At 35.9% G+C, this 14,361-nt stretch overlaps 1 protein-coding gene across 13 annotated transcripts in view; it reads left to right on the top strand.

Annotated features, from left to right (window-relative positions):
* Positions 1–14,361, top strand: part of ATRX (ATRX chromatin remodeler) — a 307,952-nt gene that overhangs the window by 175,566 nt on the left and 118,025 nt on the right. For all 13 annotated transcript variants that reach the window (XM_053202513.1, XM_053202509.1, XM_053202506.1 and 10 more), the window contains 2 exons: positions 9,561–9,702; positions 10,880–10,989. In XM_053202513.1, coding sequence (XP_053058488.1) covers positions 9,561–9,702; positions 10,880–10,989 — 252 coding nt within the window. The remainder of the gene's footprint in view (positions 1–9,560; positions 9,703–10,879; positions 10,990–14,361) is intronic.

Here is a 14,361-nt window from a genome sequence, read left to right as displayed (position 1 = left end):
TTTCTTTAAAAATTTTTTTTTAAATGTTTATTTATTTTGAGAGACAGACCATGAGTCAGGGAGGGGCAGAGAGAGAGGGAGAGAGAGAATCCCAAGCAGTCTCTGTGCTATCCATACAGAGCCAGACGCAGGGCTTGAACCCACAAACTGTGAGATCATGACCTGAGCCGAAATCAAGAGTCCATGCTGAATGGACTGAGCCACCCAGGCGCCCCATTCAAAAAATTTTTTTAATGATTATTTTTTAGAGAGCATGCATACGCGTGAGCGAGCATGAGAGGGGGAGGGGCAAAGAGAGAGAGGGAGACACAGAATCTGAAGCAGGCTTCAGGCTCTGAGCTGTCAGCACAGAGCCTGACATGGGGCTCTAACTCACAGACCATGAGATCATGACCTGAGCAAAAGTCAAATGCTTAACCGACCGAGCCACCCAGGAACCCCTCTAAATTTTTTTAATTGTTTATTCATTTTTGAGAGAGAGAGAGAGAGAGAGAGAGAATGAGTGGGGGAGGGGCAGAAAGAGAGGGAGACAAAGAATCTGAAGCAGGATTCAGGCTTTGAGCTGTCAGCACAGAGCCTCACAAGGGGCTATAATGCATGCACCACCAGATCATGACCTGAGCCAAAGTCAGACGCTTAACCAACAGGGCCACCCAGCATTTTCTGGAGTTAATTTTCTAGAGTTAATGCTGGATGCCCATAGCATTTTCTATAGTTAATAATGTTTTAGATTATTTTTTCTTATTTTCTGCATACATATGACTAATTCATTTCCTATGTTTTTAGTAAAACCCTAAAATCCCTCAATAATTTTAAAACACATCAGGTGATTGATCAGTTTATTTCTTTTTTCTTTGAAATGATACTGCTGGAGCCTTGTTTTCTCATTCTAATCTTGTCTGTTTCATCTATTTTCACTGTTCTGGGAATTCCCACACCTATCTCTTGTTTTAGATCTCTTGTTTCCTAGATAGTTATTTTCCCATGCACCTTGCTTCCCAGAATTTTTGAAGTGGGTAGATACCTTACTTTAATAATGGACTAATTTGGTAATCTGGTAGGTTTGACTGTTCTTATTTACCTGTATTTTTTTTAAGGGGTGATAGATACATGTCCCTCTTTTATTTTTAATGTTTATTTTTGAGAGACTGAGAGAGACAGAGCACAAATGGGAGAGGGACACAGAGAGGGAGACACAGAATCCAAAGCAGGCTCCAGGCTCTGAGCTGTGAGCTCAGAGCCAGACGCAGGGCTCAAATCCACGAACTGCGAGATCATGACCTGAGCTGAAGTCGAATGCTTAGCCAATGGATTCACCCAGGAGCCACCTTACCTGTATTTTTTTAAATGTTTATTCTTGAGAGAGAGAGAGAGAGAGAGGGAGAGAGAGAGAGAGATTGATTGAGCAGAAGCCCTCTCGAGTGGGGGAGGGGCAGGTAGAGAGGGGGGCACGGAATCTGAAGCAGGCTCCAGGCTCTGAGCTGTCAGCACAGAGCTGGATGCAGGGCTCAAACCCACAAACCATGAGATCATGACCCGAGCCAAAGTCAGAGGCTTAGCCAGCTGGGCCACCAGGTGCCCTGACTGTTACTTGTTTAGAGTTTCAACCAATTTTCCTTTCACTCCACACCTCTTTCAAACTATTGTGTTTAACTGATACCTCCTTGTCTTGTACTTCTGAGGAATAATATGAAATATGTGATTCTTGTTGGTTTTTTTCTCTATAGGTACTTAAGTTTCGGCCTTTTTCCTTAAACTTTAAAAAAAATATTTGTTTCTTTTTGAAGGAGAGAGAGACAGAGTGCAAGTGGGGCGAGGGTCGGAGAAAGAGGGAGACAGAATCCAAAGCAGGCTTCGGGCTCTGAGCTGTCAGAAGGTTTAGCCATTCTGAAGGTTTTTTTTTTTTTTTTTTATCTTGATGAGGTCCCAGTAGTTCATTTTTGCTTTTAATTCCCTTGCCTCTGGAGACATGTTAAGTAAGAAATTGCTGTGGCCTAGTTCAAAGAGGTTGTTGCCTGTTTTCTCCTGTAGGATTTTGATGCTTTCTTGTCTCACATTTAGGTAATTCACCCATTTTGAACTTCTTTTTGTGTATGGTTTAAGAAAGTGGTCCCGTGTCATTCTTCATATCGCTGTCCAGTTGTCCCAGTACCACTTGCTTTGTCAAAGATTAGTTGTCCATATATTTGTGGGTCTGTTTCTGGGTTCTCTATTCTGTTCCATTGATCTGTATGTTTTATGCCAGTGCATACTGCTTGATGATTACAGCTTTGTAATGCCCCTTGAACTTCGGAATTGTAATGCCTCTAGCTTTGGTTTTCCTTTTAAAGAATATTTTGGCTGTTTGGGATCTTTTCTGGTTCCATACAAATTTTAGGATTGTTTGTTCTAGCTCTGTGAAAAATGCTGGTGTTATTTTGAATGTGTAAATTGCTTTGGGTAGTATCAACATTTTAACAATATTCTACCAATCTATGAGTATGGTATGTTTTTCCATTTCTTTGTGTCGTCTTCAGTTTCCTTCATAAGCTTTGTATAATTTTCAGCATACCTCTGTGTTAGGTTTATTCCTAGGTATTTTATGGTTTTTGGTGCAGTTGTAAATGGGATTGATTCCTTGAGATCTCTCTCTGCGGCTTCATTATTGGTGTATAGAAATACAGCTGATTTCTTTTTTTTAGTATTTATTTATTTTGTGTGTGAGAGAGAGGGGGGCGGAGAGAGAGAATCCCAAGGAGGCTCCATGCTGTCAGCACAGAGCTGGACGTGTGACTTGATCTCATGAACTGCGAGATTATGACCTGAGCTGAAATCAAGAACCGGAAGCTTAACTGACTGAGCCACTCAGGCCCTGCAACTGATTTCTGTACATTGATTTTTATATCCCATGACTTTGCTGAATTCATGTATCCATTCTGGCAGTTTTTTGGTGGAGTCTTTCTGGCTTTCCATGTAGGATATCATGTCATCTTGAAAAGTGAAAGTTTAACTTCTTCCTTGCCAATTTGGATACCTTTTATTTCTTTTTGTTGTCTGATTGCTGAGGCTAGGGCTTTTAGTACTATGTTGAATAATAGTGGTAAGAGTGGACATCCCTGTCGTGTTGTTGATCTAAGGGGAAAAGCTCTCCCTTTTTCCCCACTGAGGATGATATTAGCTGTGGGCCTTTAATATATATGGCTTTTATGAACTTGAGGTATATTCCTTAGATCTCTACTTTCTTGAGGGTTTTTATCAAGAAACGATGCTGTATTTTGTCAAATGCTTTTTCTGCATCTATTGAGATGATCACGTGGTTCTTATTCCTTCTTTCATTAATGTGATATATCACATTGATTGATTTGCAGATACTGTGCCACCCATACAGCCCAAGAATAAATCCCTCTTGATCATGGCAAGTAATTCTTTTGACGTGTTGTTGAATTTGATTTGGTAGTATCTTATTGAGAATTTTTGCATCCAGGTTCATTAATTGTCTTGTAATTCTCCATTTTACTGGGGTCTTTGTCTGGTTTTGGAATCAAGGTAATGCTGGCTTCATAGAATGAGTTTGGAAACTTCCATTTCTATTTTTTGGAACAGTTTGAGGAGAATAATTATTAACTCATCTTTAAATGTCTGTGGAATTCCCTTGGGAGGCCATCTGGCCCAAGACTTATTTATTTGGAGGTTTCTTATTACTAATTCAATTTCATTGCTGGCTATGAGCCTGTTCAAAATTTCTATTTCTTCCTCTTTGAGTTTTTGTAGTGTGTGAGTTTCTAGGAATTTGTTCATTTCCAGATTGTCCTGTTCGTTGGCATATAATTTTTCATAGTATTCTCTAATAATTGCTTGCATATCTATCTGTTGTGTTGGTTGTGATCTCCCTTCTTTCATTCATGATTTTATCTATGGTCCTCTCTCCTTTCTTTTTGAGAAATCTGGCTAGGGGTTTATCAGTTTTGTTTATTCCTTTAAATAACCAGCTCTTAGTTGGTTTTTTTCCCCAGCTCTTAGTTTTATTGTTGTTTCCTACTGTTTTTTTTTTTTTTTAAATTCTATTTCATTTATTTCTGCTCTGTTCTTTATTATTTCCTTTTTGTTGGCTTTGGGCTTTATTTGCTGCTCCTTTTCTTGCTCCTTTAGGTATAAGTTTAGGTTGTGTGTTTGAGACCTTTATTGCTTCTTGAGATAGGCATGAATTACAATGTACTTTCCTCTTAGGATTGCCTTTGCCACATGCCAAAAGGTTTGGACTGTTGTGTTTTCATTTTCATTTGCTTCTCTCTATTTTTTAATTTCTCCTTTAATTTCCATTTATTGTTTAGTAGGATGTTCTTTAACCTCCATGTATATGAGGGCTTTCCACATATTTTCTTGTGGTTGATTTACAGTTTCATGGCTTTGTGGTCTGAAAATAGACAGCATATGATCTTGATCTTTTTCTATCTGTTGAAGGCTGATTTGTGATCCAGTATGTGATCTCTTTTGGAGAATGTTCCATGTGTACTCACGAAGACTGTGTATTCTGCTTTTTAATATCTGTTAAGTCCATCTGGTCCTTCAGAGCCGTTGTTCCTTGTTGATTTTCTGACCATATGATCTGTCCATTGCTGTAAGGTGAGGTATTAAAGTCTCCTACAATAATGGTATTATTACCAATGAGTTTCTTTGTTTGTGATTAATTGATTTATATATCTGAGTGCTTCCAACTTGAGGGCATAAATATTTATAATTGTTAGATCTTCTTGATTAGTAGATCCCTAAATTATTATATAATGCCCTTCTTCATCTCTGGTTACAGTCTTTCTTTTAAAATCTAGTTTGTCTGATATAAGTATGGATACTCTGGCTTTCATTTCACCTCCATTAGCATAATAGATGGTTCTCTATCCCCTCACTTTCAATCTGCAGGTGTCATCAGGTCTAAAATTAGTCTCTTGTAAAGTCTCTTGGCAGCATATAGATGGATCTTGGGCTTTTAACCATTCTGATACCTAACGTCTTTTGATTGGGCATTTAGCCCATTTACATTCAGAGTGATTTTTGAAAGATATGTATTTAGTGCCATTGTGTCATGTGTAGATTTCATGTTTCTTGTGATGTTCTTTGGTCCTTTGTAGTCTTTGCTGCTTTGTACTCAGAGAGTCTACCTTAGAATTACTTGCAGGGTTGGTTTAGTGGTCACGAACTCCTTTAACTTTTGTTTGGGCATGTTTATCTCTCTTTTTATTCTGAATGACAGACTTGCTAGATAAAGGATTCTTTGGTGTGTATTTTTCATATTCAGCACATTGAATGTTTCCTGCCACTCTCTTCTGGCCTGCCAAGTTTCGGTGGACAGGTCTGCTACTACCCTTATGTGTGTACCCTTGTAGGTTAAGGCTTGTATGTCCGTAACTGCTTTCAGAATTTTCTTTTTCTTTATATTTTGCAAGTTTCTCTATGATATGTTGTGGTGTTGACCCATTTTTGTTGATTTTCAAGGGAGTTCTCTGTACCTTTTGGATTTGGATGCCTGTTTCCTTCCCCAGATTAGGGAAGTTCTCAGCTATAATTTATTCAAATAAACCTTCTGCCCTTTTCTCTCTCTCTTCTTCTGGGACTCATATGGTATGGATATTGTTTCATTTCATGGAATCACTTAGTTCTCTAATTCTCCCCTCATGATCTAGTAATTTCCTTTCCCTTTTTTTTCATCTTTATTATTTTCCATAATTGTGTCTTCTATTTCACCTGTTCTCTCCTCTGCTTCTTCAGTCCTCGCTGTCACTGTGTCTAGTTTAGTTTGCATCTCAACTATAGCATATTTTAATTCATTCTATTTTTAGGTCTTTGATCTCTGCAGCAAGGGTTTCTCTGGTATCTCCTATGCTTTATTCAAGCCCAGCTATTAGTCTTATGACTTTGGTCTAAATTCTTATTCACATATATTATTTGTATCTGTTTTGAGCAAGTTTCTAGCTGTGATTTCTTCTTCACCTTTTTTTCAGAGAAAATTCCTCCATTGTCATTTGGACTAAGTTTCTGTCTTTTGCGTGTTTTAAAAGCTTTTTATTTCCTGCATCCGAGAGTACTGCTATTTTATTTATTTTAATTTTTTAAATGTTTTTATGTGTATTTATTTGAGTATAGTTGACACAGTCTTACATTAGTTTCAGGTGTACAATATAATGATTCAACAAGTTTGTTATGCTATGTTCAGTGTCACTAATCCTCTGGGAAATGCAAATCACAACCACGATGTCACCTTATCCATGTAAGAATGGCCAGAATCAAGAAGAGAAGAAACGACAAATGTTGGCAAGGATGTGGAGAAAAATGAACCCTCTTGCCCTATTGGTGGGAATGTAAATTAGTATAGCTATTTGGGAAAACAGCATGGAAGTTCATCAAAAAATTGAAAATAGAACTACCCTTTGATACAGGAATCACACTACTGGGCATTTACCCCCCAAATACAAAAGCACTAATATGGAGGGATACATGCACCCCTCTGTTTATTGCAGCACTATTTATAGTAGCCAAACTATGGAAGCAGCCCATGTCCATCGATAGATGAATGGATAGAGAAAACTGGTGTGTATATTCCACATAGTGGAATATTATTCAGCCTTAAAAAAGAATGAAATCTTGCCATCTGCAACAACATGGCTAGAGCTAGAGAATATAATGCTCAGCGAAATCAGTCAGGTAGAGAAAGACAAATTCTGTATGATCTTACTCATATGAAGAACTTAAGGAACAAAACAAATAAGCAAAGGAAAAAAAGAGAGAGAGAGACAAACCTAGAAACAGACTTAAGTATAGAGAACAAACTAATGGTTACCAGAGGGGAGATGGGTAGGGTTATTGGGACAGGGATTAAAGATTACACTATAAAGACAATGAAAAAAATAAACAGACAAAAAATTATCTCCTCCTACATTCAAGATGAAGTTTGAATAATCCCCAATCCCTAAGATAGCACTTAATAATAAAAATATTATCCAAACCACTAATGAACATATGGTTCCAAAGTCTTAATTAGAGCCTTGTGCATGAGTTTTCTAGTGATATATTAAAATATTATTACAAACTTAGCAACTTAAAATAAGACAAAATTATTATCTTACAGTCCTGTAAGTTAGGAGCTTGATAGTGGCCTGAGTGTGGCTCTACTGGGTTGCCTGCTCAGTGTCTCACCAAGTAGAAATTGAGGTGTTAGCCAGAATGGAGATTTTTATATAAGACTGTGTGTCATTTTTAAGGTCACTTTTTGTCAGAATTAAGTCTTTTGTAGCTTGTAGCATTGAGATCCTTAGCTCCTAGACACTTCTCTTCACAGCATGGCTTTGAGACCAGTAAGAGACTATTTCTTATCACTTGTCTTTTAAATGGCTCATCTTGATAGGGTCTGGCCCACCTAGGAGAATCGTCTTTTTGGTTTAATCAAACCCAGCTGATTATTAACTCAATTATGGGAATGATATCCCATTCATATTTACAAATGGTCAACCACACTCAAACGGATGGGAGTATATAGGGTGTTCACACCAGAGGATGGGGATATTAGGGACCATTTTAGGATGCTGCCTGCCACACCATGCAAAGAGGACAAGACATTCAGGAATTTTCCATTTTGACTAATGGATTTGCCCCAGTGATACAAAGCTGGCACACATCCAAGCTAGGACACAGTGAAAAATTTAGTGAATTCTTAGTCTATGTCAGATACTTTGCATACATTGTCTTATTTAATGTCTACAACAACTCCTGAAGGCTGTTTATAATTTTTCCTACTTTGCAGATGGAAAAACTGAAGCTGAGAGGATTTAAGTAACTTGTTAAAATGGAGTTTGGATCTAAATGGTCTGTGGTATTTATTCTCCACTAGGATGTTATCTAGTATAGTATTAATCCTGATTTGTATATCATTTACAGTTTTACACAAGTACAGTATCTATTCAGGTAATTTATCACAGTTTTGTGACTTAGTTTTTATTTTTTCATGCAAGAATGATACTGAGGTTATGGTTTAAAAAGAGTGTCCTTCTAAAGAGACATTTAAAAACATTTACAGATGAAATTCCATGCTTTCTCAGGTTTGCTTCAAAATCATTTGTGGGATCTGAGGAGTTAGAGAATGGGTAGGAGGAGGCTGCCAGTGGAAAAAAAACTGACCAGAAGTTGTTAATTTTTGAAGATGGATAATGGGTAACAGGGCTGATTATACTATTCTTTCTACTTTTGTTTACCTTTGAAAATTTCCATAGTGAATATTAAGTAATCCATAGTTACAGTTTTAAATAAGAAAGAAAATACTGGCTAAGTTTTATTCCTTATATGACATTCCTTACACATCATAATGTCTGCAATTATTTTTAAAGTTTATTTATTTATTTTGACAGAGCACACATGTGCACAAATGGGGGAGGGGCATTGAGAGAGCGTGAGAGAATCCCAAGCAGGCTCTGTACTGTCAGAATGGAGCCCAGCATGGGGTTCATTCTCATGAATTGTGAGATCATGACCTAAACCAAAGTCAAGAGTTGGATGCTTAAATGACTGAACCACCCAGGATCCCCATAATGTGTGTAATTTCAAAATAATGAATTTTATTGGTTTTCATGGAACAAAACTGTTTATAGAAGCATTTCCTTTATTAAAATAGTATTGTATAGTGGTTAAGAGCAAGGACTCTAGTGTCTGATCCTCTGGGTGTAAATCTTAGTGTTGTGATATTTGATAATTGTATGACCTTGTATAAGTCATTTAACTTCTGGGTCTCTCACTTTTTTTTTTAATTTGTAAAATGGGAATATTTATACGTATATTATACAGTTCTTGATTGTAGTATGTAATGGATACATATTGGGATAAGACAGCAAAAAATGTATACACATACATGTATTCATGTGTATTTATATCCAAGTTTTCTTTTGAATAAGAAACTTATTTAAGATAACTGTTTTCCTTTTGCAGTTAGAGGATATTATATGTTGTTGTCATGTTTTTGAGTCTGTGGTTCTTAAACCAGTATTTCTAAAAGTTTTTTCCTTTCACAACGCATACTTCCACTGTTTTTCAGTGGAAGTCGTTTGGCATCTTGGGTGGGTCAGTTTTTGTTTGGGACTGGCTTTTACATTGTGGAACATCTGTATTTACCTTCCTCTCTGCCTATGTTACATACCAGTCCTTGTGACAACCTTATGTGCCCTTGCACATTTTCAGATGTTTTCTAGAAAATAGAACCATGCTTGTTTGCGAGCCATGTGTCTATTCAAATCTTTAGGGTGGTACCATATATAGAGTGTTTTAGAATACTACTTTTCTCAGCAGCTTTACCTATCACGTGTGTTGATACATGTTAGGTGTGAACTGATGATTTAAATTAACCATATTACCACAGTGACTCGGTCTTGTACAGGTTTTTGATTTTGGAAAACCTGTATTAACCTGTGATATGTCCTGATCTTTTTGAACAAAGTATTGGACATGTGGTGTGTAAGTAGATGTGTCTATATTTTGGAAAAGTTTCCTTAGTATTGCTTGAAAGATTTCTCTGAGTTGGCTAACTATAATTCCCTTTCTTGTAGGTGATAGAAATTGAAGATGCTTCACCCACCAAGTGTCCAATAACAACCAAGTTGGTTTTAGATGAAGATGAAGAAACCAAAGAACCTTTAGTGCAGGTTCATAGAAATATGGTTATCAAATTGAAACCCCATCAAGTAGATGGTAAGAAACAGTTATATGATTAAAGCATTTTTATTTTTTTATTTTTTATTTTTTTAAATTTTTTGAATATTTATTTTTGAGAGAGAGAGAGAGAGAGAGAGCAAGGAAGGGAGGGGCAGAGAGAGAGTGGGAGACACAGAATCCAAAGCAGGCCTCAGGCTTTGAGCTGTCATCACATGTCCAACGCAGGGCTGGAACTCATGAGCCATGAGATCATGACCTCAGCTGAAGTCAGATGCCTAACCAACTGAGCTACCCAGGTGCCCCTAATTAAAGCATTTTTAATTAAGTTTTACCAATATTTGGTGTCTCCTGTGTGCCTTAACATTCTGCTAAGCACTAGCAGTACATTGGTGAGGAAAACAAACATGAACCCTGCCCACTATGGAGCTCATAAATATATGAGGAGAAATAATTGGATGATTGTAAAGAAAATGAGTGTTATAGAAGGGGAAATAAGTGCCACTTACAAATGGTATATATAGCAAATGGATTCATATAGTCTCCAATGGTTGGCTAAGGGCAGCTGCAGGGTAGGGAGAGGTACCACCATTAGCTAAAAGCTTTCTTCAGAAAATGCTATTTGAACATTTTCAGGTATATTTGTTAATAATATTCTGACATTGGTATTTTTAAAGATACCAAATTATCCCTTTTCTCCACTTCGTTAGAATGGAATCAGTAAGTCAGTTTTCAGTGTGTACATGAATGAATTCATAAGGGAAGTTCTATAGTTCCTACTTCGTGGATAGTGAATCCCCCTTTTTGTTTGGTCTTTACTATTGAATAAGGGGAGAGATGATAAATTATCTCCTGGGTTGTTTTCCTGATAAACTCAACAAGCATGAAAGAATATTTGATAGGAATCTGTAAATTGGATAAAATTTTGCATAACATTTCTATTTTAGATTATTCATATGTTTCTTTGAATCGTCCCAGGGAATGAAGATTTGCTGTGATAGATTAGTGAATGAAGGGAAGTGGCTGTATGCTTGTGTTTGCTGTCCTTTTTTCTAATTAACCTTATTGGGTTTGGGAGCATCTCACTTATACTTAGAAGATTATCTCTTTTTAAAATTCTATTTATTAGAAGTTTGGTTATGTTTTTGATGTGTTTATGAAGGAAGATTTTTAACTTGGATCTTTAAATTAAACTTAATGAAGCTGTTGTTTTTAGGTGTTCAGTTTATGTGGGACTGCTGCTGTGAATCTGTAAAAAAAACAAAGAAATCTCCAGGTTCAGGATGCATTCTAGCCCACTGCATGGGCCTTGGTAAGACTTTACAGGTAAGAACAGAAAGGTATTCTGCTTTTGTACATTTCATGTTTTCAAGAATATATATTGGATTCTATTCTGTGTCCCAGGCAGAGTTGTAGTGGCTGGAGATAGAGTGGTGAATAAGAAGATCCCTCCTCAGGAAGCTTATATTCTGGTGTGGTTGAGAGATTTTAATCAAATAAGAAGTACATATTTTCAGATAGGAAGAATTCAGAGAGAATAGAGAGGGAGTGCAGCTTTTAGGAGGTGAGGCAGAGCAGAAATCCTAATGAAGTGAAGGAATAGAGTTACAAGTCATAGCCAGTAAAAAACTGCAAAGATTTTGAAGTGTAAGGAATTTCCTTTATAATTTTTTAACAGCCTGTGATCCTGTAGTAAGGAGAATGTAAAATACTTTTCACTGTTAAAATACTGCATTCTGATTGGCAGGAGTTGTAATACAGATAACATTAGTGAATATAGATGTAATATTAAGCCATGAGATAACTATTACAGACTCAATGAGTCAGGACACTTTGTTTTTTATTTTTATTTATTTATTTATTTATTTACCATTTTAACTATTTTTTTTGGCTTTTTAAGATTTTAATTCCCGTTAGTTAACACACAGTGTTATATTAGTTTCAGATGTACAGTACAGTGATTCAGTAACTCCATATGTCACCTAGTGCTAATCATGAAAAGTACACTCCTTAATCCCTACCATTTTTTAATCCATCCCCCTCCGCCTTCATCCCCAATGTAACCATCAGTTTGCTCTCTGTAATTAAGGGTCTGTTTCTTGATTTGTCTGTTTTTCCCTTTGTTCATTTCTTTCTTAAATTCCATGTGAGTGAAATCCTGTGGTATTTGTCTTACTCCAACTGACTTATTACACTTAACATTATGCTCTCTAGCTCCATCCATGTTGTGGTAAATGGGAAGATGTCATTTTTTTTTTATGGCTAATACTCCTCTGTGTGTGTGTGTGTGTGTGTGTGTGTGTGTGTGAGAGAGAGAGAGAGAGAGAGAGAGAGAGAGAGATCTCACATCTTGTTTATCCATTCATCTACCAAATGACACTTGGACTGCTTCCATAATTTGGCTGTTGTAAATAATTCTGTGAGCATATGGATACATGTCTGTATGCCTTTGAATTAGTGTTTTTCTATTCTTTGGGTAAATACCTAGTAGTGTAATTGGTATTATTAACTTTTTGAGGAACTTCCATACTGTTTTCCACTGTGGTTGCACCAGTTTGTTTTCCCACCAACAGTGCAGCAGGACTCTTGTCCCCACATCCTTACCAACACTAGTTTTTCTTGTGTTGTTTATTTTAGCCATTCTTTTTTTTTAATTAAAAAAAATTTAAATAAATATTTTTAATATAATATTTTAAATATTTAAATACTTAAACATTCAATATTAATAGTTAATTAATATCTAATATTATTTTAATAATATATTTATATAAATATATTTAAATATTATATATTTATATTTAAATATTTTAAAATATTTATAATTAATATATTTAAATTAATATTTAATATTAATATCTAGTGATATTTAATATTAATATTTAAGTGTTTAAATATTTAATAATAAAATATTAAAATATTTTAATATAATAAATTTAAAATAAATATTTTAAATAAATTTTTTTTTAATGTTTATTTTTGAGAGAGAGAGAGAGAGCGAGCAGGGAGTGGCCGAGAGAGAGGGAGACACAGAATCCGAAGCAGGCTTTAGGCTCCGAGCTGTCAGCACAGAGCCCAACACAGGGCTCAAGCTCACAAACTGTGAGATCGTGACCTGAGCTGAAGTTGGATGCTCAACCAACTGAGCCACCCGGGCACCCCTGATTTTAGCTATTCTGACAGAGGAAAGATAATATCTCACTGTAGTTTTGATTTGCATTTCCCTAATGATGAGTGATGTTGACCTTCTTTTCTTGTCTATTGGTTGTCTCTATGTCTTCTTTGGAAAATGTCTGTTCATATCTTCTGAATATTTTTTAACTGGGTTATTTGTTTTTTGGGTGTTGAACTTTATAAGTTCTTTATATATTTTGGGTACTAACCCTTTATCAAATATGTCATTTGAAAATACCTTCTCCCATTCTAAAAGTTGCCTTTTAGTTTTATTGATAGTTTCCTTTGCTGTGCGGTTTTGCATTTTGATGAAGCCCAGTTTATTTTTTGCTTTTGTTTCCCTTGCCTCAGGAGTCATATCTTGAAAAATGTTCCTACAGCCAGTGTCAGAGACCTTACTGCCTGTGCTCTATTTTAGGATTTTTATGCATTTAGGTCTCACGTTTAGGTTTTCTATCCATTTTGAATATTTTTGTGTGTTGTGTAAGAAAGTGGTCAAGGTTTATTCTTTTGCATGTCGCTGTCCAGTTTTCCCAACACCATTTGTTGAAGAGACTTCTTCCCATTGGATATTTGTTCCTGCTTTGTTCAAGATTTATTGACCATATAATTTGGGGTTTATTTCTGGGTTTTTTATTTTGTTCCATTTATCTATATTTCATTTTTGTGTCAGTAGCATCCTGTTTTCATTACTACAGCTTTGTAATATGCCTTGATGTCTGGAATTGTAATGCTTTACCTCTCTTTTTCAAGATTGGTCTGGCTATTTGGGTTCCTTGTGGTTCCATACAAATTTTAGGATTATTTGTTGTAGTTCTCTGAAAAATGCTGGTGGCATTTTGATAGGGATTCCATTAAATGTGTAGGTTGCTTTGCATAGTATAGACATTTTAACAGTATTTGTGTTTCCAATCCATGAACATGGAATGTCTTTCCATTTCTTTGTGTCCTCTTCAGCTTCATTCATCAGTGTTTTATAGTTTTCAGAGTATAGATCTTTTGCCTCTTTGGTTAGGTTTATTCCTAGTTATCTTACTGTTTTTGGTGCAATTGTAAATGGGATTGTTTTCTTTATTTCTGTTTCTGCTGCTTTGTTATTGGTGTATAGAAATGCAACAGATTTTTGTATGTTGATTTTGTATCCTGTGACTTCAGTGAATTCATTTGTCAGTTCTAGTAGTTTTTTGGTGGAATCTGTTGGTTTTTCTATAGTATGTCATCTGCAAATAGTGAACATTTTACCTTTTCTTTGCCAATTTGGATGCCCTTTGTTTCTTTTTGTTGTCTCATTGCTGTGGCTAGCACTTTCAGTCTTATGTTGAATAAAAGTGGTGAGAATAGACATTCTCATGTGGCTGTTGGTAGGTAGCATATAGATCAGTCCTATTTTTTTTATCCATTTTGTCCTTTTGTGTCTTTTGGTTGAAGCATTTTGTCCAGTTACATTCAAAGTAATTGTTGATAGATAATGTATTTATTGTCATCTTATTATTTGTTTTGTGATTGTTTCTGAAGATTTTCTCTGAT

The sequence above is a fragment of the Acinonyx jubatus genome, chromosome X (assembly GCF_027475565.1).
Source record: "Acinonyx jubatus isolate Ajub_Pintada_27869175 chromosome X, VMU_Ajub_asm_v1.0, whole genome shotgun sequence".
Lineage (NCBI taxonomy): Eukaryota > Metazoa > Chordata > Mammalia > Carnivora > Felidae > Acinonyx > Acinonyx jubatus.
This window is presented reverse-complemented; position numbering and strand designations above follow the sequence as displayed.